Here is a 25,403-nt window from a genome sequence, read left to right on the forward strand (position 1 = left end):
AGTGACAGTTTTGATTCAATCACGAATTAACAAGACCATAATTTCACGTACAGTGAACACTGTAAATGAAGAGCCTCTTAAATAGCGAGACAAGACAAGACATCCCACACGCAGTCTTCAGCTAGCTGAGATCAGACTCGACAAAGTTTACAGCAACAAAGGGAAAGGTAAGTTTGAATATTTATTTACTTTTTAAACTATTTCTTGTCTTGTTTGTATCATGATTTAAGCCGCTTGATTGGACAAGGCGCGTATGATATGATATGATACCGCACGATACAATGCTTTTTTTTTACGGGTTCATCAACCCTAACAATATTCGTGGAATCAAGTTTGCAAACTGAAATCCTCTCACTGTTTGAGACAAACTTCGAGCAATTTTAACGGCATTGCAACCTTTTGATTTTGTGTTTTAAACCCCCGTAAAGTGCAATAATTCAAATCAAAGGTTTCGAGGAGATCTCTGTTATATTGTTGCTTGTTATGCAGTGCACGCCAGTGGGAACTTTTGACCCCATTTATGATATCCTAAATTGAAACCATTGATAGAGCTATTGACCAACTTCGCAGTGGTAATTTTTATAACGTGCTGCAAGGCCGGTGATCATTCAAATGAAACTCAAAGCCATCTTCTAGTTGCATTTTCTTATCAGAGGTAATGTTCGTTCCTAATGTTTTGAAGAATAACATATTGTTTCAGTTTGTTTGAAATTTTGCAGTAAAGCTAGGAGCTAGGGAGTCGTCTGATTTGTTCATATTAGTACACTGCATGGCTACGAATGAGTAACATCTCTCCTTGCAACTTCAAAACAAGAGACAATATCTTTGTTCAAGAGGATGGGGGACTGTCTTTGAAGGACTTGATACTCTATGTATTGAACGGGAACTTAAACATTTTAAAAATTTTATTTAAACAAAACACTGTTTATTGCATTCTGGCAGTGTCAACTTAAACGCATACTGAGGTCAATAATTTCTCTTCATAATGACTAAAAAAAGCCAATGCCAAGTTCAAAACCAAATAAAGTTCAATTCTCATTGACAAGCAAACATCCTTAAGCCTAGTGAAGTGCTTTTCAATTGCTTTTAATGAATCGCCACACTTTCGTCCACAGCCTGAAAACTTGTTAAAACACTTTGAACAACATTATTGATCCGAAATTCAAAGTTCTTATCAATTAATGCAGCCGTTTAAATGTTAAAATTGTGCAACGTGACCCACAAACTCCAAAGCTAGATTTACCATGTTGCACACCCTAAACAGGGCGTACAGCTGATCAATAGCTTTTGTTTGAAAGGTCATCCTTTGATTTCACCCACGTACTCTTATAAGTGTTCTCTGTTATAACTACATTTGAATTCGTGACACAACCATTGACAAATTCTGTTAAGTATTGAAAGTGTTAATCTTCCTCGAAAACTAATAATTTAATTCTTTCAACACCTGCAAGTCAATTTGTAATGGAGCAGATCGAATATTTTTCTCTAAAGAAGTTGGTAATTATGAGATGCAAATTTTTAATGTTTATATTTTGCCCGTTTCGCTCCACTTCTCGCGGAGGCGTTAGGAAAAAAATTATATTCAGCGTGCATTCTGGTTGGGTGCTAAGAGTGTTTCGTTTAATTGCTTTATTATTATGAAGTAAACAGGAAACTATACGTGCTTGAATTGTTTGTCTTACCACAATGCTGTAAAAATAGAAACTTTAATTATTTTTAGCCTTTTTCAAAAAGAAACTTTCTGTCGTAATGTCCTAAACGTTTCAGCAACGATGGTGAAACTTAAAAAAATATAAAAAAAAAAATAATAATAAAAAATAAAACTTTGGAAGAAGTCGAAATTTTAGAGCTGTTTAGTTTGTTTTTGACAGCTTTTGTTCTCTCTAAGCTCTACTAGTGTTACCAGAAAAGCCATGAGAGCCACGAGAAATCCACTCCTTTGCATCGAAATATAACTCATTTGCACAAGAGTTGAAATCAGTTGAGCCATGTAGTTATAAATGGTAGCTCTAATGAATAGATGTTTTAGTTTTTAGGACTGTACTTTGTTGACTTCACAGTTAATTGTAAATTGTACTTGATCTTTTTCAAGATAAAACAGGGCCCCTATAGGCACCATTTTCCTATTCTATTCCATTCCATTCTATAACAAACGTTTGAATGTAGAGCCTGACTTCATGATGAACGAATCAACGTCACCGACACTTTTTGCTGGATCTCTCGTTGTGGAGATGCACTCACCAGACGTCAATTAACGTGTAAAAACACCAAACTGGTTGTACTAGTCAAAATATTGGCCTGACCAAAATTACCCTTTGCCGTACTGCCAAGTGTGAACTCAGTTCATATAATAAAGAGGATTAATTTCCTTCCGGTTTAATTAACTTAATTGAGGCGTTATCACAGGAAATGATGCACACTTGCACGTAGGTTGTTTACTTGCTTGTCTTTTAATTCTTCCAGGCCCCCATGGACGAAAACATGAATGCCCCGTTATCTCCTGAGAGACCTGGTGACGAGGAATTGCCCTTGATTCCAATAAGCCCTGCCCTGAATCGGACTCAGCGGGCTCAACATTTGAGTCAGCTGTCTCTCCAATCGGCTGGTAGTTGCGTCAGCATTGCCCCAGTTGATGAAAATCATGACGTAACGGTAGGTATGGCAACGACATTTAGGTAAAGATTTTTCCAGGTCTAGTAAACTCTATTATTGATTGCAAAGGTTTCCAGTGTGATCGTACCAATTTGAGGAAACTAGCCAGGATTTTAACTTGTGAGGAATGTTTAAAGTGCCTCGGCTTGCGTACCTTTTTGTTTCCGCTCGAGAATGACTTCACGTTTTATGCTGCTGTGCTGTGTTTGTTTCATTACGATGAAACTTTGTGATGTATTGATGTATTGTATGATACTTTATCATAGTACTAAAGCAAAGAGAGAATTGACAAATTGCTGCTAAAGAATCGAGCTTGAAATTAGACCTTGAATTATCCCTTCAGACGAACTTAGGTTGCTTTCGATTGACCGTATTCCGGGATAAGAATAAGCGGAATGGCCGTTAGATTTCTCTTTTTAAGTAACTTTAGGAAGAAATTTTTGCAAGCTTTCGCTGATTCACGTTAATTTGAGAGCGATTTTGTACTCCAGTAACTCCAAAAACCCCTTATGAGGAATTTCTAGTAATCATTGTATGTATTCCTATTCCGGTTTCAGGGTCATTCGAACGCACCCCTAATTTAACTAAGGCGTGAGTTCGCCGTCCTTGTCAACGAGAATTTTAAGAAGTCACTTCACTGCATTTCGTGTTTTCCGCAGTGATAATAAACATTCAGACATGTCGATTCTCCCAGCGCTAACATCAATTTTGGAAACAACCAAGATTCACCAAATAGCAACGTTTTTGTCCTAGGACACTGAAAATGGAGAACATCGCGACAAACTTCACCTGGCGTCATGGTCAGGAGACGAGGCTACAGTAAGGAACATGCTGAACAAGGATACTGGTAATGTGTTACATTCTCGTTAAGCCGGTTCATTGGTACAGTGTGAACAGGCGTGCTTACCATTTACATGGAAAACCCGGAAATTCCAGTTGGATAATCAAATGGTAACGTCATGCCATTTGGAGTACTTCTAAAATTATGGGCTTCTGGTCAAAGTGATGCATTTTTATTGCTCCTATTGGGATTTACAGCTGATGTTCATACATTTTGCATGTTATCCATCTTCTGTTAAGACAAGCTAAATCATTTCGTATTTATGCCAAAAATTTCCATCCGGGTGGTTTGTGTAAATGGTAAGCACCACAGATCACTGCGCAGCTTGTTCCGATTTTAGAGAGCATTTGATTGTCGAGGAGAACTTTACTGATTCTCCTTCAAGCCTTCAGGAGCCAATCTTGGCTCCGATCCAAAAGAGATCATAACAAAATCAATCATAACATCGTCTAAAAAGTTTAATTAATTAATTTCATTGGTTTATATTGATCACGTGTTTTATATTCGGCTATATGATTGGTTGTAGACGACACCTACCCTTCCTACTACTATCCATTCTTCCTTTAAATTTGGTAGATGTGAATGCACTGGACAGTTCAGGTAGAACTGCACTTCATAACGCCATTTTGGGACGTCAAGCCAAAATAGTGGAACTGCTTTTGGAGACTGGGGCCGACACATCTCTTTTGGATCGGAGCCAAGATGCGCCACTTCACACCGCGGTGCGGACTGGGAACGTGAACCTTGTTCAAGTAAGATGTGGGTTCTCCAGGAGCTCGTGGGCTCCTGATTTTGCTTGTTACTGTATTTAGAATTACCTCTTGTTTAGCTTGATTGTGGGAAATCCGAGAGATGCGTACCGAAGAAGTGCAGCGATAATTCTACAAGAAACCAGTCGAACTTTTCTTCTTTTCGTCAATATCCTAATCGAATCTCCGGATTATACAAGAATTTTATTGGAACTGTACGTAGACTTCAAGAGGGACCAGCGTCTCTAACTAATAAGGAGTATTTATAACAAGAATAGTGTATTTTCAGAAAAAAATGTTTCTAGGAAAAGTGTTATTAAACCTCTGTAACGGTTGCACATGGATGGCACACGAAAAGACACGGATTGAACCCAAACATAAACACAAAAGTAAACTATGCTTGGCCCGTACACCATGACACCCGAAAAACTTGGTCTCTAATTACCCATAAGTCTAAGCAAGTTCACAACGTCTAAGGACTTCCGGTTGAATAATAATAATAATAATCTTTATTGAGGAAACTTTTTCACAAAAAGTGGTTTTCGAAAAAGGACCTCAAAGATTAAGAATATGATTTCCGGTTTACAAATTAATCGGTACATTACAATCTTATAAAGGAAACTTTGTATTATCAAAGCATCCGTCAGGCGGGATTTCACTGTATAATGCCACGTATGATGGTATTTTGCCTGTGTGAGAAATAGAGCTAAAGGTCTGTGACACGAAGTCCTAAACTTTAAACTTTTCTTCTTTTTACGTTTTCTTGCTAAACACGGAGCACTAAAGTTAACTTTTTGTAGGTTTTTCTTCGTTTCGCCGGAAGTGACGCAAACATCCGGGGAAATGGATCGCAGACCCCACTTCACGTTGCTGCAGGAATGGACAATTTATCCATCTGTAAAATATTGGTAAGTTGAAAGAAAATTGTTTATATAAGAAATGTACACTTTTCAACGCCATAATTCACTTTCTGAACAAAACTAGCGGCAATCAAAATGACATTATTATTTTGATGCAAAGAACTCAGCTTCGAAACAGTTTCAAAATTTGGTAGCTATGTAGGAAATCGGACGAGTTCCTTGTACAGTTCGGGATTAATGTCTACGAGAGATGTTTTGAAAGTTCTCAGAGTTGCAAGTGCCTTTCAGGGGGCTGCAATTTATGAAATAGGAAACAAAAGAAACAGTGAAGAAAGATGGGACAGAACCAGCATTCTTTCCCAGAGACTGGGTGCGCTGACCTGCACCCTCTCCGTAATGGACACAACCAGCACAAGATGAACTGTAACAGTAACTGTTTTGTCACAGCTCGTAGTCGGACCAAGGGATTGGGAATGCAGCGTGTGATTCGATTTATGGTCTTTCTCAGAGCTATCCCTACTTATAATCCAGTTTCGGTTGGTGTTTTCAAGTAACAAAAATGTTGTTTTCATGCATTAGATTGAGCACGGTGCCTCCCTGGACTGCTGCGACGACGAGCAGATGACACCGCTGACACGAGCAGTGGAGAAAGGAGCCTGCAATGTTGCCAAGTTTTTCTTTGAAGATGGTAAGTCGTTGGGAATGTTGTGAGACATTTGCTGTGATCCCCAATATTACCTCTCTCTTCCTCTCTTTTCATTAATGAGTTATTGAATCGTGCTACGTTTTTGACAGTATAGATGATTTCCATGTGATGTCACATCATTGTAAATCATTATAAATTTTGAAACTTCAAGCTGCTATAAAATCAATACCATAAAATGTCGCTAAAATTTGGGGTTTGCTGCAATTTCGATATGCCTTGTCTATTTCTAGTATCAACATTATTGGGGGTGTAGGTCTTGTGACTTCTTGGTGTAAGGAGCCTATTAAGCACGGAGCTCTCAATTCAAAAACTCATGATAAGAACGAATCCTAGTGTTACATTATTTTGGTATCAAGGATAGATTCGTAGGCAAATTTTTAAAAAACACATTCCCAATCTCTTGTCCAAATTATAAGTTTTATTTCAGTTACGTCAAATCCCCTTGCTCTGACCAATCACAACAGACGCAAACAGTGCAATGAACCAATCAGTGTTCAAAGCAAATTATTAATACATGTAACCGGCGCCAAACGCGGGAAAACGCGCGCGAGTAAATCTCCATTGGTTTTAGTTTAGCTTCTCATTGGTCGAGAATTGCCGCGAGTTTTTCTAACCAATCACAGGGCGGACTAAGGCAAAACCAAAAAGAACACGAATTACTTTCGACACTGAACTGAAAACCGTTCTACTGTGTCTCTTTTGTTTGCAGCTAAAACAAAACGGAAGGACATGGTGAAGGATGTGCTCAATAATGTGGACTCCGAAGGTAGCACCTTACTTCACTTAGCAGTCGACAGTGGCAGCTCCCAGGTATGTACTCTAAAATGAAAAAAAGACCTCGCCGGTGAACCATGTTTTCACATAGTACGTTATATCTTGCTTTTACACGTTAACTTGTTATGTACTCTTATACTCTATCCACAAAAAGTTTAAATTTTGCTTTGAATTTAATGACTGACTTGATACTTTCACTTGACTTTCTTAGACGGTTCAGCTCTGCCTTGACGAAGGAGCTATCATTCGACAGCCAAAGGTGACAGATTAGAAACCAAATAGTTAAAAATAAACATTTTTTTAAATCTATCATGACATTATAAAGTGGTCCGATGCGCAGTCTGGAACTAAAGTTAACCCCCTCCCTTTTTCAGGCGAATTGGTCGCCAATTGAATTGGTGCAACTATGGCAAGATTATAGTTTCTTTTCTTAATAACTTAAAATCCCGTTTATCTAAAAAGCCAATGTACATTTAGAGTGTTTTCCTATCATAAAAGATCTTTGACGAGGAAAGAGAAGGTGTCACCGTTAATTTTTTCTTGAGCATTGAAGGAAAATTTGGGGCACCACGCAGCTAAGTTTGCCTACAAGTTGTTTGGGTTAAGCAGTTACAATCGTTAAGCTCTCGTGTCTCAATAGAACTCGAGATAATAGACATTATTTAAAATGAAGGGCTTTGCATTACCGTAGCTATGGTAACAGTTTTTGCTTGGAAACCAGTGACAAAATAAGCTTTAGTTTGTTGACAAAAGGAGATTTTAATTTTTTAAACTGGATACATTACACAGCCAGCAATAACTGTTGCAACCCTCCTTTAACAGTGAAATAATTGTAGGTCAAACCACTAATTTTGTTCAACGATTGAATAATATATAAGTATAAAACTATTTTGGTAATCTTAGTTCTTATAATGGTCACTATTTGTGTTTGTATTTCATAGCACTATCGATACACCTGGACTTTGTAATTTTTTTCATACTTTTTATTTTTATATTTTACTCAGCACATACATATTTTGAACGAGCTTTTAGCTCATTAGACGTCACGTGGATAAATAAACGATTGATTGATTGATTGATTGATTGATTGATTGATTAGTTGGTTAATTGATTGATTGCTTGATTGTTGGATTGCTTGATTGATTGATTAGTTGGTTAACTGATTGATTGCTTGATTGCTTGACTGACTGATTGATTGGTTGATTGATTGATTAATTGATTGATTGATTGATAGATTGGTTGATTGATTGATTGATTGATTGATTGATTGATTGATTGATTGATTGATTGATTGATTGATTGATTGATTGATTGATTGATTGATTGATAGGAACATGACCGAAGCACTGCATTCCATTTGGCATGCGCAGTAGGTGCACTGGAGATAGTTCAGCTGTTTGCTTCCCAAGATCCTACAGTTTGCCGCATAACTTTGATCGACGCTCAAGGATGGACGCCGCTTCATCTGGCGGCAATGAACAATCACTCGGATGTCGTAAAATATCTGTTAGAACAGGTACGTGCATAATGTTATAGAACAGTTCATACCTACCACATACCAAAACCAAACCCACATTTTAATTTACAATATGTTAAAAGTATTTGTATTCTTTCATGCAATTATTAGGGCGCCACACTGGACCCCCCTGACAAATTATGCCGCACCCCTCTCTTCTTAGCAGCTGAGCAGGGTGGAACAGAAGCTGTTAGGGTGCTCATGGACAGTGGTGCGGACGTAACCGTGAAAGATGTGGATTTGCGGTCATGTGTCAGAGTGGCTGTGGGGCATGCAGACACTATGGCGGTGCTGCTTCAGGTGACGATATGTACCCTTGGCGCCATTGGCTTTTCTTGCGTGATTTCCGGTTCTGGTGCCCGTTTCTTGAAAGTCCCGGTAACTTAGCGGGCCCGATAAGTGATTTTGGTGAGAAAAGTCTCTTAAGAGAAGTCAATTTTTGTTAGTTTTAAATACTAAACTTTGCAATCTTTTAATTCTATGAAAACATTGGCCAAGTATCATGTCTGTAATCACTGTCTAATCGGCGAAAAAAAAACATTTAAAAATATACTTATCGGGCCCGGTAAGTTACCGGGACTTTCGAAAAACAGGTCCCCGGTCAAATTTCTTACCGTCCCTGCGTCGATAAACCAGGAGTAGCCCCTTACATTTTTAGGGTTGGTAAAGCAGAGCGAAACGCAAAAGCGCGCGTAAAAAAATGCCTCCCGTGAACACATAAGAGACCTTCAGATCAGAGTGCGAGTACGAGATTCAGTACGAGTAAGACTTTCAAAATTTTAACTCAATCACATCCCCAGAACACTCGCTCCGTTGTTTACCAGCAGATAAGGAGACCCTAGAAACAAGATTGGTGAGACAAGCGGTTATCTGAACTATACAAACTAGATTTAAAAAGATGTACTCATACTTAATGTCGTACTCGTCGTCAAATCTGAGGGTCCCTATAAAGTATCTCTTCTCCTAACCCCCACCCCCACCCCAACCCCCCAAAAAGCAAACAAATAAATAAATGAAAGGGACTAGTCGTAGTTTATCACAAGCCTGACCAAACGATTCTCCTTCACAGGTCCGCCAAGCTATTCCACTAATTATTGACAAGGACATCACTGGATTTGCTCCTGTGCACTATGCTGCAAAGCACGGGGATCTACAGGTAAAAACTCAAAGGTCGCTACTGAAATTCAAGACTTGTCACCCAATGGGAGAGAAAACGTTTCTATGGAAAGAAAAAACCTTTGTTTAAGTTGCGTCAATTTAATTGTGGACAGATAATGCCTCCGGCTCTAGGGAGTCTCTAGTATTATTTTGGATTTTTTGTTCGCGTGTCTTTGCAAATGGTATTTCGTATTGCGTAGCGTCGTGCAAGTTGAAATATTATTTTGATTTTTGAACCTAAGAACGAGGTTAGTTGGGAGAATTTGAATTCAAACAAAAGAATATTAAAATGTCAGCCATTAATGAATAGGGTCTATAACAGCAGCAATTTATTCTAAGGATTAGTGTATTATTGTATAGTGAATTTGTTTTGCTCGGTGTAGTTTGGCTACGTTGTCCAAGGATTTCTGGATAGAATTTTAGCGAGTGTTTCAGAGAGTGTCACAGTTCCATTGGTATCTACTTATTTGTTCGTATTTTACTCCCGACAGAATATCCAGCTGTTTATGAAGCGTAACAAGAATGCTATTACAGTGACGTCAGACGGTCTGGACACTCCTCTTCACGGCGCCGCCAGGTTAGCAATATTTTTTTTTCCGCAGAGAAACGATTGGTCCTATTGCCAGTCCCTGGCTGGGAGATTTTCTGGTCATCCGGGATACTAGTGATAGGCACATTATTAACCGCTGCCAAACGTAACAAAACTGATAAGTTTTTTGTGATTCTGTGAGTTTACAAATCATTTTATAATTTACTAAGGAAGTTTCGAGTTTATTAAAGTGAAATACGTGTTTACTGTTTACTGTTAAAATACGTGACATACTTCATTCGATCATTTCTTCTGTCAGATACGGTTGGCTGGAAATAGTAGACGCGTTACTCTCTGGCCGTAACATTCGGTCTATCAACGTTAAAAACAGTCAAGGAAAGACAGCTTTACACTTCGCATGCGCAGAAGGACATAACCGAGTGGTTGAACTTTTACTCAAACTTGGTGCGGCTGTGGAGAGGTAAGCTCTGCACATACGATACGAGCCCTTGTACCGCGCTTCAAACAGGCCAAAATAAACGCCTGGTTCTACCAAAGCCAAGAACTGACTACTGACAGCGTAGCTTTAGTTACAGTGATGCTACTCTCTAGAATAATCTCCCCAGTGAACTTAGAACAGCAAGAGAAAATAAGTGGGAGAGGGGGGGGTTATTTTATTTTCTCTTAAATTAAGAACAGTTAATTCCCTTTGCTTCTTGACTTTGTATTGTTCTAGCGAAACTGACCCCACCGCCATTCTTTATTTGCTACAAAGAAAGCACAATAGTCTATACAAAAGTAGCATTAAAGATATGGCGAGCAGACCTCAAGATACCATCGAGCTTATGTTAAGAGGTCACCTTGAAATAATAATAATGATAAATAAAAAATAGAGCTGTGTATGTGGGGCATGAAAAAATCAAACTTATTTCAATAAAAACTTGTAAATTTGTTTCTTAAAGGTGGGAAAGCTCGATGAATATGTGATATGTGTTGAAAGGGAATTCCAAGTATTAAGACCTGGATAAAGAATTGTGAACTGTTTAAGATTAGTACGACAGGCATTGGGTCCCAATAATAACCCCTCCCCGAAAATAACCGCCTAAATAAGTCTAAGTGTAAAAACATTTTGTGTCTTACGTGCAGTGATAATAATAAAAGAACAGCTCTTCATGTGGCTGCCATGAGAGGCTCCAAGCGATGTGTACAATGCATTCTGCGGTATCACCCTGACAGCATTAACATTTTTGACAAAAACCAGGTATGTAGAATGATAACATAACAGCTATCGACATTATTCGATCTAAATAGCCTCGATATCGATACTAAAGTTTTCGATACTGACAATACTCACTTTGCTGGTTAATTGATTTGATTTATTTTTGCCATCTCGATACCAGATATATCTTATTAATAAAAACTGGATCATTGTATAATGTGATTCCAGGGATTTGACTGGCTTAGCGGCCATGGTATATGCCAAAAGATCTAGCATAGCCACCATTAAACTGTCTTCTGGTTATTCTTGCAAAGCGAAATCAGCAAGATCTAGCAATATTTCTTGATTGGTTTTAATAAAACATTAATTCCAAAAACACTTGTTGGATATAGCCAACTCGGCGCTACGCTCCTCGTTGGTTATCTATCATCTCAAATCCGACGCCGTGGAATGATTGTGAATTATAATATTAGAAATAAACTCTGTGTTAAATTAACACGAATTTCAAAAAATCTGGATTATTTCCTTGCAGCGCTAATGTTGCTAACTGTAATGGAACGTTAACTTCCACTATGCGAGTTCTCTCATTAGTTGAAACATTTCCCAATTATGGATGAATAACAACCACATCATTCAACGTACTGAAATTACCAATACATACCGAACTGCCTTTTTTTCTTCATTCTTTCGAGAATACTGCTCTACACTTGGCCGCCATACAAGATCATCCAGATGTAGTTTCATGTTTGCTGTCTTCTGACAAACAAGAAGTCCTCATGAACAAGAAAAATCAAAACGTGTTAGACGCTGCTATGGAAACCGAACAAAAAAGTGTGCTGCTTGCTATTGCGAGCCATAAAAGGTGGGAGAAAAGGAAGGGAAAATTAAAGTAAAGAAAGCCAAAGATGATTTTAATTATATTTTAACCCGAGAACGCGAGAAGCGAATTATGAGAATGGCTATAAACTTATTCGATCTCTTGCTGCCTCGTATGAAACTTTATTTTTATACCACGCCCCCCCCCCCCCCACCCCCCTCCAAAAAAAAAGTAACTAAGACGTCTCATATGCGAACATCTGACTGTCCTGTAGGAGGACACGCAGTTATGGTCCCATTCACATGCCAGCAACAGGTTTTAACTTCCCAGAATTGGACACTTCCCCGAAAGACACTTAAACGTGGTCCCAGGATTGACATCTAAGGGAGGTTTGACAGTACGGTCAGGTAACTTTACGGAGCTACAGGCCAGTGAACAAGAAGGATATTAACGGAAGAAATTTAGTATAACCAATATATAAAACAAGTTTCTGAGTCAAATTTTGTCCTCAAAATAACAAAGGTAATTGATTTTATAGTTCTCAATCAATGAACAGCGGAATTAACCAAAAGGGTTAGATACAGTATGTATGGGATACCGAGTTTACGAGCGAGTGTACCCTTTCACATACCAACTTTTACCGCAGGGGGGCTGGGTGGGTGGGATTGTTGACCATTCTCGGAGGTTCAAAAGTGCCCGGGATTTTGCCAAAATGTCAACGGTAAATCACAATGACTGAACAAAAATCTTCTCTTTAACAGGGTCCTTGGCAAGTTGAGAAGCTTGCGTCAACATTTCTTTCCACAGCTTATGTTTTCTTTGATCCGCAAGTTTCAGTTTCGAAACATTCACAGTCATTTATGGTTTTATTCTTGTAGGTGGCGAGAGGTGCTGACGTCATCTGCCCCAGGTCACATGGAGCAGATCAAAGCACTTGTCATAAAATACCCGGAAGTAGCTGAAGTAAGTAAAGGATTCCTTTTTAGAGAGCCACGATTACGATACACAGGGACAATTTTACGTTATATCTTAACATTTAAAGTAATCGGAAAAGTGAACAAAGGGTGCGAAAATCATATAACGGCCAGAAACATGAAGGTAACGTCACTTCTCATTCTCAGTGGATTGATCGCCTATTGCCGATGCACTTCAAAAGGAAAATGTCTCCAGTTGGGAGTTTTCTTCAGAGCTGTACCCTTGTTTCTACATAATGTTAAAAACACGAGCAGTAGTGTTTTATCGGGATTTTAAAACCACGAGGCGCAGCCGAATAATTTATATTTCCTTGGTTGTACAAATGAAACAGTTTTTTCTACCAAACAATCTAGAGCCCGTTTCATGTTTGTTTACTTGTCTAGCGATTTATGGATCAGTGCATCACTAAAGAAGGAAGTCCTGATAGTGAAGATTACAAGGTAGGGTTCTATTTCCTCGTTTAGAAAGGTTTTTAAGTAATGTTTAAGTGTCTTGTCGGGTTTAAAACTACGAGGCTCAGCCGAGTGGTTTTAGACCCGATAGAACACGTCCTGCGAGTTTTTTGAACGGCTCCAAAAAACATTCCTGGAAAACGTGTCAATAGAGTTCATAACAATTATGCTTTTGTGAACGTTGGAAATTAGCATACGAGAAAAACACCGCATACTAACGAGGAGTGTTTTATCAGCTGATAAAACACCACATACTAATAAGTAGGAGGTTTATAGATAAAAAGTCACTGCAAGTGATTTATTATCGACCATTTGATAGGTCAATGAGCTTATGAATTATTAATGAGTTTTTGAATGTCATATTCCTCGTCATTGTCTTCGTCATCAGAATCGTAATTTTGGGGACTTTGTTGTGATTGTCATCATCAGTGATCATCATCCCAACACTGGCCATCGTTGTGATCACCATCGTTATCGTCAGCGACTTTCTCATCGTCATCGCCGTAATTATGAAAACTGTCCTTGTTGGTTCTCGTCTATGTTCCAAGGGTTTTTCTCCGGATTCATCAGTTTTCATCTCTCCACGAAAACTAACATTTCCAAATTCTAATTTGACCAGGAAACAATGGGTGATGAACCACTCTGTGGAAATACCACTGTTATTCTCCACTATTTATTTATTTATTTATTTGTTTATTTATTTATCTATTTATTTATTTATTTATTTATTTATTTATTTATTATAACCATCTTCACAATAGTATTCACTATTATCAACATTATCATCATTATCATCGCCATCATCGCTGAAATAAACATCATTTCGCACCGTCATAATAATCAACATCATGATCGTCGTCAATATAATCACCCTCACTTCATCCTCGTCAATCCAAGTCAATGTTGTCAGGACAGTCTTGGATGCACCTTTTGCTTCTTTTCTCAAAACGAAACAAATCCATCGTTGATGCTTTTACCATGTGACGCTTCTGATGAATACAGTAGCTCCTTGTTCGTGTTAGCTTTTCATTCTGTCATTATAAAACCGTTTTTAATTAAACAACGTTTTCCGCTCCTCAGTGCTAAAAGTGTTTTGTGTTTCTATTTTCCTAGATATCATACGATTTTTCCCTGATTCAGAGCGCTCAGAAGCCTGGACAAGATTATTTGATGGTGCTCAAGGTAACAGAGAGATCGGCAATGAACTTTGCCACAATTTGTCAATAATCCCAATTTCGTCTTTTAAGAATACCAAGAACAAATTGACTGACTGACTGACTGACTGACTGACTGACAGATTGACAGACCGACCGACTGACTGACTGACTGACTGACTCACTGACTGACTGACAGTCTGTTACTGAGTAACACATCGATTGACTGACTAAATGACTTATCGGTTTGCTGAAGATGATTAATTGACTAATTATGACTAAAATAACAAACGAATTTATGGGTGAGGGAGTGATTATCGATGGATCACTCAATTGTTTCACGGTCAACAAAACTTAAAAAAAGTTGACGAAACGTGGTTGATAGTCTGATCTTTAGCTCTTTTAAAAACTGATATAACCCTCATTTCAACATTTTATGCATACGTACTCTTTTGTCGTAGACAATGTTAGAACACCGTCGAATTAACTGCCTGACTCATCCTGTGTGTTTCTTCATGATGAGCACTAAATGGTAAGGTTTTTATTTTTCAAAATTTACAACATATTATGTAGTTCCATCCCCTTGGAATTGTTTGTACACGCAATCCTCACGAGAGCAGTTGCTAAACAACATAAAGTAACACGTGACAGGTTGACTCCGACGATAGTCAAAACAATGAAAATCCTATAATGACAGAGATTTTAAAAAAGAAGATTAACATTTGTGTGTTTTAATTCTTTCTTCTTTTCCTTCTTGTGTCATCATGAACAGCATATTCAACTTTAAGTTGTTTCCAATACGAGTAGGGTCCACATTGACTCTGTATTGAGTTGTGGGCACTGCCGAGGGAGCCCTAAAAGATCCTGGAAGCAACCCTGTGATGGACTACCGTTCCATCTAGGGGCTCAAGGCGCGGGGAGTAATACTTCCTTACAGGCTCCATTTCACAGAAACTAACCCAAATGCTGGCCTTAATGAGACACTTGGCTCAAGCAAGTTTTTAAATCACATTTTGTCTTCTCCCTTCTTAGGAAGACGTTCGGATTAAAGACATTGGCAGCTAACCTGATTCTGTATCTGCTTTTTGTGATTCCGCTGACTGCACTTGCCGTCTTCACCCGCGCCAACGAAAAACGCCTGTGCGGAATCAATGAAACTTGGCTAAGAAAGGTAACCAAAACAAGTCTTACATTCACTTGTTTATTAACCTGACTTGTAGATTAAAAGCCCTGTTCCCTCTGATTGGCAAGAACGACTGTTTTCTATTGTTTTGCTCCTCCAATATGGCCGCCGTGAACATACCCTATATAAATGCAACTAGTTATCATAAGTACAATGTGATTGACATATGAAAAGCAGTGAGGTTGGTATCAAATCAGCTCCAGCCTCGTTTCCATCCAAAGGCCAGACCACTCAGCCCACTCCTATTAACCGTCTTTCCATTGTTCGTATTTCCACCAGGAATACATTGATATGGACGTCCAGTGTAGAAAGACCGACAAGGTATGAAAAGTATGCCTTCAGTGATATGTCTTACAAAATTCCATGACAAGTAAATGCGCTTTACAGTATGGGGACGCTCTCCAGATCGACTGACTGAATTTAACGATTTCATGTAAAATCACCAATTGATTAAATTTAAAAGTTGCTTAAAACATGATGAAAATTTTAAAAATCAATATCGTCTGTCACCGTTGTCGTTGCTTAATTAAGTTTCCTAATAGTAAAATAAAAGTGCATCATTCCCCCGGTAGCCTTCTGCCTGTAGCACGTGACTCAGTGCTTGGTGTAATTATTCATTAACAGATTGCCCAGTATCTTCAGTATGCAGTGGTGGTCATCATTTTACTTCACCTGATAAAAGAAGTTCTTCAGATAAGACTACAGGTTGGTTTTTCTTTGCTTTTTTATTTCTTACCAATGCAAGTTGGAAAAGAAGTCGGAATCCTTACCGTTTGAAGTCAGCGGAACAACTACCTCTGATTATTGTCAGAAAGGGTTACTAAAGAAACTTTCATCTTTCGATTGTATTAATCCATCCTCGGAGAATAAAAACCTTGTAGTCATAAAAAAAAAGAAGCAAAGAAAGAAATTCGTGTCCCATCGTCCTCTGTTTTCGCTTTTGTAACCTTGGACACCACATCAGAAAACAATACTGTAAATTTCTTATCTCCAGATCTAATAAACCGGAATGGGCCTGTATTAGGGAGTATTTGCGAAAAAAAGGAAAAAGCATATATAGTGTTCTGTTACGCTTCCTGCATGCAACCTTCCGCTAGATATTGTAAGCGCATCTGCTCCTGCAGCCACACATGAGAATTTCTATCTCTGATTATTTGGAACAACCTCGGTGTCCTGTGCTGACCAACACCTTAGAGGCTTTCAGGGTTCTGTTCGGTGACAAATTCGTGCTATGAGCCCTGCAATGCGCAGTTGCATTTATTTGTTTCCCACCTTTGTTATTCCTAAACTGTTTCTTAGTGTTTTTCAATTCTGGTTACGGTTTTGTCAAGATCTGCCAGCATTATAATATTAGCTTATGGCAGGATGAGGTACCACAAGAATATTCCATTCTTGACCCATGATACCCAATTTTCGACTTCACTAAAAGTCTGAAACTGTTACAACTACTTAGTTCCTCGAGTGAGAACAATATACACGCGAGAAATGGTTTTATTAATTTCAGAAGAAGAAGTACCTTCTTTCTTTGTCCAACTATCTGGAGTGGATAGCATATGGTTTCGCCTTGTTCTACATTTTACCACCATGTGACTGTAAGCTTGGAATCAAGCAGGAAATTGGAGCCATCGCTTTGTTCTTCGGATGGATGAACCTTATTCTGTTTCTTAGAAGGTAAAAATAGTTGCTTTAGGAGCTTATCAATAGGAGAGTGAAAAACACGCAGGGTTGTTCTAAGGTAGGTTTCTATTTTAAGAGTTTTCCAATCCACAGTACGGAAAAAAGATGGTGGCTTTACATTAGCACAATACCTTGCGAACCTCACACAGGCAATAGGCACATAGAAAGCCATAATTCGTCCCTGCACTAACAACATTGTATACTAGGTTTCAAGTTTTTATAACTTTTCTGTGCGTTTTCATGAGCGTTTTTTAGGGTTTTGTATGCTGAGAATTATGGGTCAAGGTACCAGTCTTCCTCTTTTTCGGTAGGGTGGATTCGAGGGACAAGTACACCATGTGCATCTAGATCAACGTCAAATGTATCATTCAAAAACTCATTAATAATTCATAAGCCCATTGACCTATCAAATGGTCGATAAAACATCACGTCCATTGGTTTCGAAACCCGATAAAACCTCCTTATTAGTATACGGTGTTTAATGTTTTTCTCGTTATGCTAATTTCCAACGTTCACAAAAGTATCATTGTTATGAACTCTCTTGATACACGCTTTTCCAGGAATGTTTTTGAAGCCGTTCGTTCCAAAACCTCGCAGTACGTGTTTTATCGGGTCTAAAACCACTCGGATGCGCCTCGTGGTTTTAAATCCCGATAAAACACTGCTGCTCGTTTTTTAAACATTACATGGCATCTCAGGTAACCATCATACTTTGGTTTATTTTGCAGGTTGTCGTCGTATGGTCAATATGTAATTATGTTGACAACAATGTTTGCAACGTTGCTCAAGGTTTGTATTAAGAATTGTATAATTATTTGCCAAAAGGAAAAAAAAGAAACAGAGAACAAACAAAGTAACCGATCTACAGGAAAATATTGCTTGTGCTTTCGTCTGAATGGTCACACCTTAGGATGGGAACAACTTTGAAATGTATTATAACCAGCACCGCATAGAAGTACTGTTCAATAGCTTTAATTTGAATGGTAACAAATTAGGATTTCATACACAAAGTTAGAACCACCTTTACAACATAAAAAACAGCACCACAGGAAGGTAGTGCTCAGTAGCTTTTATTCCAATAGTCACTTTTAAAAGGATTTCAGCTACAAACTCAAAACTTAGAACCGCGTCGTAAACAGCGTAATAAACAGCACCACAGGAAATTACTGCTCAGTAGCTTTCATTTGAATGGTCACACTTTAGGATTTTATCCACAGACTCAAAAGTTAGAACCACCTTGTACAGCATAATAAACAGCACCACAGGAAAGTACTGCTCAGTAGCTTTCATTTGAATGGTCACACTTCAGGATTTCATCCACAGACTCAAGGACTGTCTCTGCCACGTATAACCGTTTCGTCTTTTTAGCCGAGAAAAGATTTTAATGCTACTGTTGCGTTTTTCCAGGTTTGGTTATTGTTTTTCTTGCTCATCGTGGCATTTGGCAGTACGTTCTATCTGCTCATGGATGAGGAAACGGTGAGATTTCGTTCTGAACTTACATCTAAGGGAAGCTTTTATGATGTTTTGGGGAGCAGGGATGGCGCAGTGGTGAGAGCACTCGCCTCCCACCAATCTGGCCCGGGTTTGATTCCCGGTCTCGGCGTCATATGTGTGTTAAGTTTGTTGTTGGTTCTCGTCCTTGCTCCAAGAGGTTTTTCTCCGGGGGTTAAAAACCAACATTTTAAAATTCCAATTGGATCTGGAAAGTAACCCCAATTAGTGCTCTGCTCTAAATTATACATTGACACTTAAATAAAAAAAATTTTGGCTAAATGAAAAGCCCTCCTGGCCCCAGTTGTTCAAAGGCCGGATAACTTTATCCGCTGGATAAGGCACTCTTCAGCGTCTAAAATATACTTCACGTTAAATGTTGTCCAACGTTTTCGGACACTCCCCAACTAAGCTGTGGTTAGAGTGCACATATTCGCTTGTGCACGAGGAAATACTGAAATCTTTCCACAGATTGAAACTGTCAGATAGTGACTTATGCACTGGATAAAGTTATCCAGCCTTTGAACAACTGGGGCCTGGCCTAAATTTTATATTATGTATGATTAATTTTTGTTTTCCAAAATCTATAACTTAGAGGACCCTAGTCAGCCTCCGCCATTTTCGATGCCATCGAAATTATTGATATTGCATGGTGAAGCGAAATCTTATTGCTTTACTGTAAGTTGTGTTCCTGAAAATATGTTTCATTACCTTTAGTAGTTTCACAGTGATTTCGTTCATTTCGACATGCTCCGAGTAAAATGTAATAGCCAAACACTCGCATATAAACAAAAACAAAGGCGTGGCTGACTAGGGCCCTTTAAGACTTTAGTTGTGTTTCATCAATAGGAGCCATATGCTACGTTTCCCTATTCCATGATGACAGTTTTTGTGATGACTCTTGGTGAACTCAACTATGCGGACCTGTTCATGCCGTGGGACAAACTCGAATATCCTACGCTGACTAACATTCTCTTTTTCTTGTTTGTGCTGGGGATGCCAATCATCATTATGAACATGCTGGTAAGTTTGGGGCTTTTGAACTAGGAATACTGTATCCGCGTATCGCAATGCCGGGCGCTTGTTTAAAAATTTTTACTCGAGGTTAGAAGTGAACTAATATCGACGAGCCGTGATAATAGTATAAACTTTGGAAAAACGTTAGATAGTCAACTGAAACGTGGACGAAATTAACATACGAAACGAGAGCCGGCAAGAACTGAATTGAATGGGGCTTGAGTCGGGGCGACCTACACCATTTGCACCATTCATAATCATACATTTCACTCTTCTAAAGAAATCTTTACTTTATTGATCAAATTTCAAGCTGGTTTTAACTAATTTAGGCCTTCACAAAGTCTTTTCTTGTTTAAGGTTGGTCTTGCTGTTGGAGATATTGACAAGATTCAAGCTAGTGCTGTGTTGGATCGATACGTTATGCAGGTATAAACTCAAAGTACTAAAGATATAGTTTTTTGAAAAAATAATATCCACAGACAAACCATTGCTATGCGAGTGTCACTAACCGCGCTGACACACGGGGTAAGTTTTCTTTGAACTTGCAACGCAACGCTGACAAATGCTTTGTAGACAAATTGCAGCTATGGGAACTGGCGTGGATCAAATAATATATTCGCACTGTTGTGAAAGATAGGAGACTAGTCCACTTTTCCAGAGCTTGTTCAACCTCAAACAAGCTTCCCAACTTGTATTTCCTGTAGTTGTCTCTCTGTCTCCGTCTCTCTAGTCTTGTCCGAATTAGAAGGAAAATAGTTTTCAGACATTCGGAAGAACTTGGTGAGAGAGAATGAAACCTTAGTTAGAGCGGTAGAAATTAAAAGATTTCTGTCTTAAAAAAAAGCTCAGTATTTTTAAGGGAGACCAAGATACACTATTCATTTGTGAAGTACTTACCCCCTTCCTTCACTTCCCCTACCCCCTCCCCCCTCACAAACACACACGCACACTCAGGGTTAAAACAAGCCTTTTTCTCTTTAGCTATTTGGCTCTTACTTGATAGGTATACACGTTGGTGCGAGTGAGGTAAGGAAAACAACATAAGCATCCTGTCCAGATTGAGTAACAAAAATGCAGTCCTTGCCACTTATTGCATTGATCCAATAACTAGAGCTAAGTGCCGCTTTGAAGAGACAATAGGATTCTGCCCTAAAATTACTTGAGTAAACTTTGTGTGTCTTTGTTTGTTTGTTTGTTCATTTCACCACACACGTTACAAAAAAGCAAAATAAGAGTACAAAAAATAAATATTACAGAGAAAGTGGCGAGGAAGCCTTAGGAGAAACCATACGGCTTATAGAATAAGGCTTCCTTATTACAGAGTTGTTACATAAAATGTTTGAAGACTGTGAGACGGTTGATACAATAATAGTTGAAACGAATAGACGGGAAACGATCAATAAACATTTTTTTTTTCATTCTCAGGTGGAATTGGTTTTAGATATGGAGAAAACAGTTCCAGCGTGGCTCGCTAAACGTGCTCATCTTGCAAAACATGTCGAATATCCAAACCATAGAGGATCTAAGGTATTTATCACTTTGCTGTGACGAAACCCAATAAATTGGTCATTTTTAATCGTCTGTATGTTATATGTTTGGTTAGCAGCGAAAAGGACATAAACTAGGAAGAAACGAAATTCATGAGGGTCCGAAAGGGGGGCCGGGGAAACCGAAGGGTTTCAGAGGAGAACACAAAAGGGCAGTAGAATGTAAACAGGAACATTATTTAAAGGTATAAAAGGGAACATGTAAGAGGTATGAAAGGAACATGTGAGGGTATAAAGAGGCGTATGTGAGGGCACAAAGGGAACATGTAACGGGTACAAAAAGGGACATTTGAAGGAACAGAAGGGAACATATAGGGGTACAAAACGGTAACCGTAGGTATAGAAAAGGGACCATTTGAAGGAACAAAGGGGAACATATAAGGGTACAAAAGAGGAACATATAGCGGGTAACATGTAAGGGTACCATTAGCTACAATTGGTTACGGGAAATAAATCGTCAAATTCATTAACAATTCATGAAGGACAACGAAGTAAGTCACTACCGTGTGAATGTCGTCTTAATTACAATAAAATGTGATGAAGTTTGTTTTGATTTTCTCCAAGAAGTTGGTTATAAAAATCGTTTTCTCAACCCACTTCTCGGTATATATTTGTAAATTGGACGAAACACTCTTCCTCGTGTTTGATATATTGCACCAAAAGCAAGGTGTTCATTTAATTATTTCATTTTTTTTTAGCTCTATGACAAGCTTTTCGGTTTTAGCCGACCTGTAGAGGACACGGAGGAAGATGAAACGAAGGCTGAGCTCCCCCCTGCATTTCGCCCACTCTTAGAGAGACTGGAAGAGCAAGAGGATAGGTACGAGTATACGTAGTGTATAGCAAATATTAGGCAATGTTTAAAACACGAGCAGGAGTGTTTCATCTGGATTTAAAACGACGAGACGCAGCCGAGTGGTTTTAGACCCGTTAAACACGTACTGCGAGTTTTTTGAACGGCTTCAAAAACATTCCTGGAAAAGCGTGTGTCAAGAGAGTTCATAACAATGATGCTATTGTGAACGTTGGAAATTAGTATTCGAAAAAAACATTAAACACCGCATACTAATAAGGAGGAGGTTTTATCGGGTTTTAAAACCACTGCACGTGATGTTTTATTGACCATTTGATAGGTCAATGGGCTTATGAATTTTTAATGAGCTTTCAAAAGAGATTTAGCATCGCGTTTACGGCAAACGGCGAACATGAGATTCGCGTTTATGTTTTCTTGAAAAATTGGGTACATAGATAAGAATAGCACAAAATAATTAATTTATTCTGTTATTCTGTTTTCGAAATGAACAGGGTAGCATTCCGATAATTTTGCCCCGATACCGATACCAACGATACCAGAATTCAAAGGTGGTTGCTGATTATTTTAATCATTTTTCATCATCAGAGAGATCCAAATGTGCTTTGCATTTTTAAAATGCCATTTTACCGTTTTAACCGTTTGTACATTCCCATATTTCATTGAAAATACCTGAAGGACAACATTGGGTAAAAAAAAAGTCTTACCTTCCGGATACCTTACCTTACCTCTCCTGAAAAATATTCTAATGTTGCCTCTTTCTTGTTGCAGAATCAATGGAATGTATGAGCTGTTGAAGGAAGTGTCAGTGCGGATTAAGGCAATGGATTCCCCGCGGAGCGCAGAAGGAATAGATACAACAGACTCATGATTGTTTGAGCGCCTACAGCGCTAGAGCGCTAACCTCTGGCGGGAAGAGGAAATTTCCCGGTTCCCCTGGGAAGATATTTTTAAATATTTAAAAATATACACGGCTTTGTCCCATAATTTTGAGTTATACGGACAACATAATAGAGTCTTGCCTAGCGGGAGGCTTCATACTTCCCATGTATGTATCATATCTTGAGTCTCCTTACTGCAAGCTGAGACATTTCTTCCGCCACACGTGGTAAGAAATGGGGAGAACATACCTTGAAGCCCTCGGAAACTTTAGACTCAAGACAATTGATGATGAGTGGTTGAACTTAACCATACTGGTTACAACAAAGAGCATATTGACTGTCGCTAACATACGAAAGTTGTTAATTCTGAAAAAGAGACTCCTGAATCCCAAACGTTTGCTCAAATTCTAGCTTCCATCTCAAATTTTGCCCCAGATCCCATCCTCAGTGCCCAAATTTGATGACCAAATTCCATTCCCAGAGCGTCAAATCCGATTATCTCAGTGAAAAAAGGGGCAAATCCCAGTTTCCATTTGCTTGTTCACAACCCTCCGTTTATCCGTAAAACAGTAGAGACCGTTCTGGATCCGTACCTTACTGTCTAGTTTACCTTTTGATCTGATGTTTGTTGTCCGTCTTTTAAAAACGGACGAATCACCCGTCAAGGATGACAATTGGCTACCGAAGTTTGATTTCCTCGGTTATGGGATGAACAATCGGCTCCACTGCATCTAGAAAGACAAACTAAGCTGCTGGATGCAGTAGACCAGCGCCTTTCAAAAGCTCTATTTTCATTGGACCGTGATAACCTGTAGCTGCATTGTTTGTTAGAGCTGGGAGTATTGTTCTGTTGTTCGTTCTTTTGTCCTCTTGACCAAACACATAACACGTTGCAAACGGTGCAGTTTGCCCAGCTGGATGAATCATCCATTCCGTACCCTTCGTTGTATATAATACAGACTAACAAAAGTAGCATCACTAGTTTATGCAATGCGAAAAATTGGGTCGTAGCCTTCGAGAGCAGATGGAAAAGGCGTGTGCTCTTTCTCGCAGAGTAATTGAGTCACTGCCCGTTACAAAAGCAGCACAAATCGCATATCTTACCCATGTAAATGATGCTTATAATTTTATTAACTCTGCAATTTTAGCCTTAAATAGTCTATCAGTTTGTTAGTCCACAATAAATGTTATTGCTGAAGACTTTTCACTATTTCGAAACAAATTTCAAGCCCCGCGGGAACCTCCCGTATGCGCGGCGTTTGTTTGTTTTTTCGCTCGATTTGGAGCCATAGGCACCTATGGGTCCCAAAACAGTAAGCATACGGGTACGGACTGTAAGAACGCGCTGTAATTTAGTAATTTATGCACGTAATCCCGCATGAAGCCTGGTACGCACTCTGTGAAAAGCCTTATAACTAAGTATAATGACCACGTTCAATAGAAGATTGATTGATTGATTGATTGATTGATTGATTGATTGATTGATTAATTGAATTGTGGATTGATTGATTGATTGATTGATTGATTGATTGATTGAAAAAGTGAGAACCGACTCTTTGATTGGCTGTGCTTTTATAACTCAGAATCACACATACAAAGCAGGCTGAAGGCCAACTGCCAGCGATGGAACACTTCCTTCTGTGGGTACTGATGGAATCGTATTTGTTCAGTTGACTTGGCATGTAGAGGCCGATGCTGGAAGTATTATAGTCGAGGAGGCTCTCTAAAGAACGAATATTTATCAGTACAGTTGATAGGTACTTTGGCCACAGTAAAGAGATTTGAGTGCTGACATTTCGAGCGTTCGGTCCTTCGTCAGCACTCGAATCTCTTCGCGGTGTACAAATAACCCGGCTTACCAACTCTGCTGCAAAAACTAAGCACTCGTTTCCTTACAGCAGTTATGTGAGGTACTAAGCCATAGCTGTTGTGAATGTTACATGCGTAAATGGTCAAAATGTCTAGTCTGTGCCACTTTTCCATGAGGTTTTCTACAAATTACGAGATGCATAGCCAGAAAATCGTAACTTGTTTGCAGGCGGAACATTAAGAAAGTAAACTAGCTTAATTGAATTGGTCATTTCTTTGTTGGTTGAGCCGATATAGGCTAATTGTCACAATATATGTTTCACACGAAAAGAATCAATGACCTGCTCATATCAAGAGTAATTCTTTTACAAAGAAATATTTGGTGCTCCTTGAAAAATAAATAAATAAATCAGTAAAACGTCAAAGTTCTTACTTTGCAAGAATCTAAACGCAACTAAAAATGAGTTATCTGTCTCCCTGTTCATTCAATAGCGTGTTCCTTTCAGTTGTACATAAGCGACATTTTGAGCCATTCCTTGAATTAAAAACTTGGCAAAACAGAAAGTGCAGCGGGGTAGATAG

At 38.8% G+C, this 25,403-nt stretch overlaps 1 protein-coding gene across 1 annotated transcript; it reads left to right on the forward strand.

Moving 5' to 3' along the window:
• The first annotated feature begins 7 nt into the window (after positions 1-7).
• Positions 8-25,374, forward strand: LOC146463675 (transient receptor potential cation channel subfamily A member 1-like). The gene is made up of 30 exons (XM_085084286.1): positions 8-167; positions 2,464-2,652; positions 3,406-3,499; positions 4,070-4,245; positions 5,043-5,150; positions 5,682-5,790; positions 6,518-6,618; positions 6,794-6,841; positions 7,913-8,098; positions 8,210-8,398; positions 9,168-9,254; positions 9,748-9,833; positions 10,105-10,266; positions 10,932-11,046; positions 11,697-11,866; positions 12,700-12,784; positions 13,180-13,236; positions 14,362-14,430; positions 14,864-14,934; positions 15,435-15,573; positions 15,865-15,906; positions 16,210-16,290; positions 17,090-17,256; positions 17,991-18,051; positions 18,670-18,741; positions 19,606-19,779; positions 20,131-20,199; positions 21,199-21,300; positions 22,019-22,140; positions 22,903-25,374. Exons 2-30 carry the CDS (start codon positions 2,470-2,472, stop codon positions 23,000-23,002), a joined length of 3,225 nt encoding a protein of 1,074 aa, XP_084940412.1. The 5' UTR covers positions 8-167; positions 2,464-2,469; the 3' UTR covers positions 23,003-25,374.
• The last annotated feature ends 29 nt before the right edge of the window (positions 25,375-25,403 follow it).

This window comes from Pavona decussata, unplaced genomic scaffold, assembly GCF_977016875.1.
Source record: "Pavona decussata unplaced genomic scaffold, jaPavDecu1.1 SCAFFOLD_175, whole genome shotgun sequence".
Classification (NCBI taxonomy): Eukaryota; Metazoa; Cnidaria; class Anthozoa; order Scleractinia; family Agariciidae; genus Pavona; species Pavona decussata.

Coding starts and splice junctions, on each gene's coding strand:
- LOC146463675 (XM_085084286.1), top strand. CDS start 2,470: ATGGACGAAAACATGAATGCCCCGTTATCTCCTGAGAGACCTGGTGAC. Junction 2,653..3,405: donor ATGAAAATCATGACGTAACG/GTAGGTATGGCA, acceptor TTTTTGTCCTAG/GACACTGAAAATGGAGAACA. Junction 6,619..6,793: donor TCGACAGTGGCAGCTCCCAG/GTATGTACTCTA, acceptor TGACTTTCTTAG/ACGGTTCAGCTCTGCCTTGA.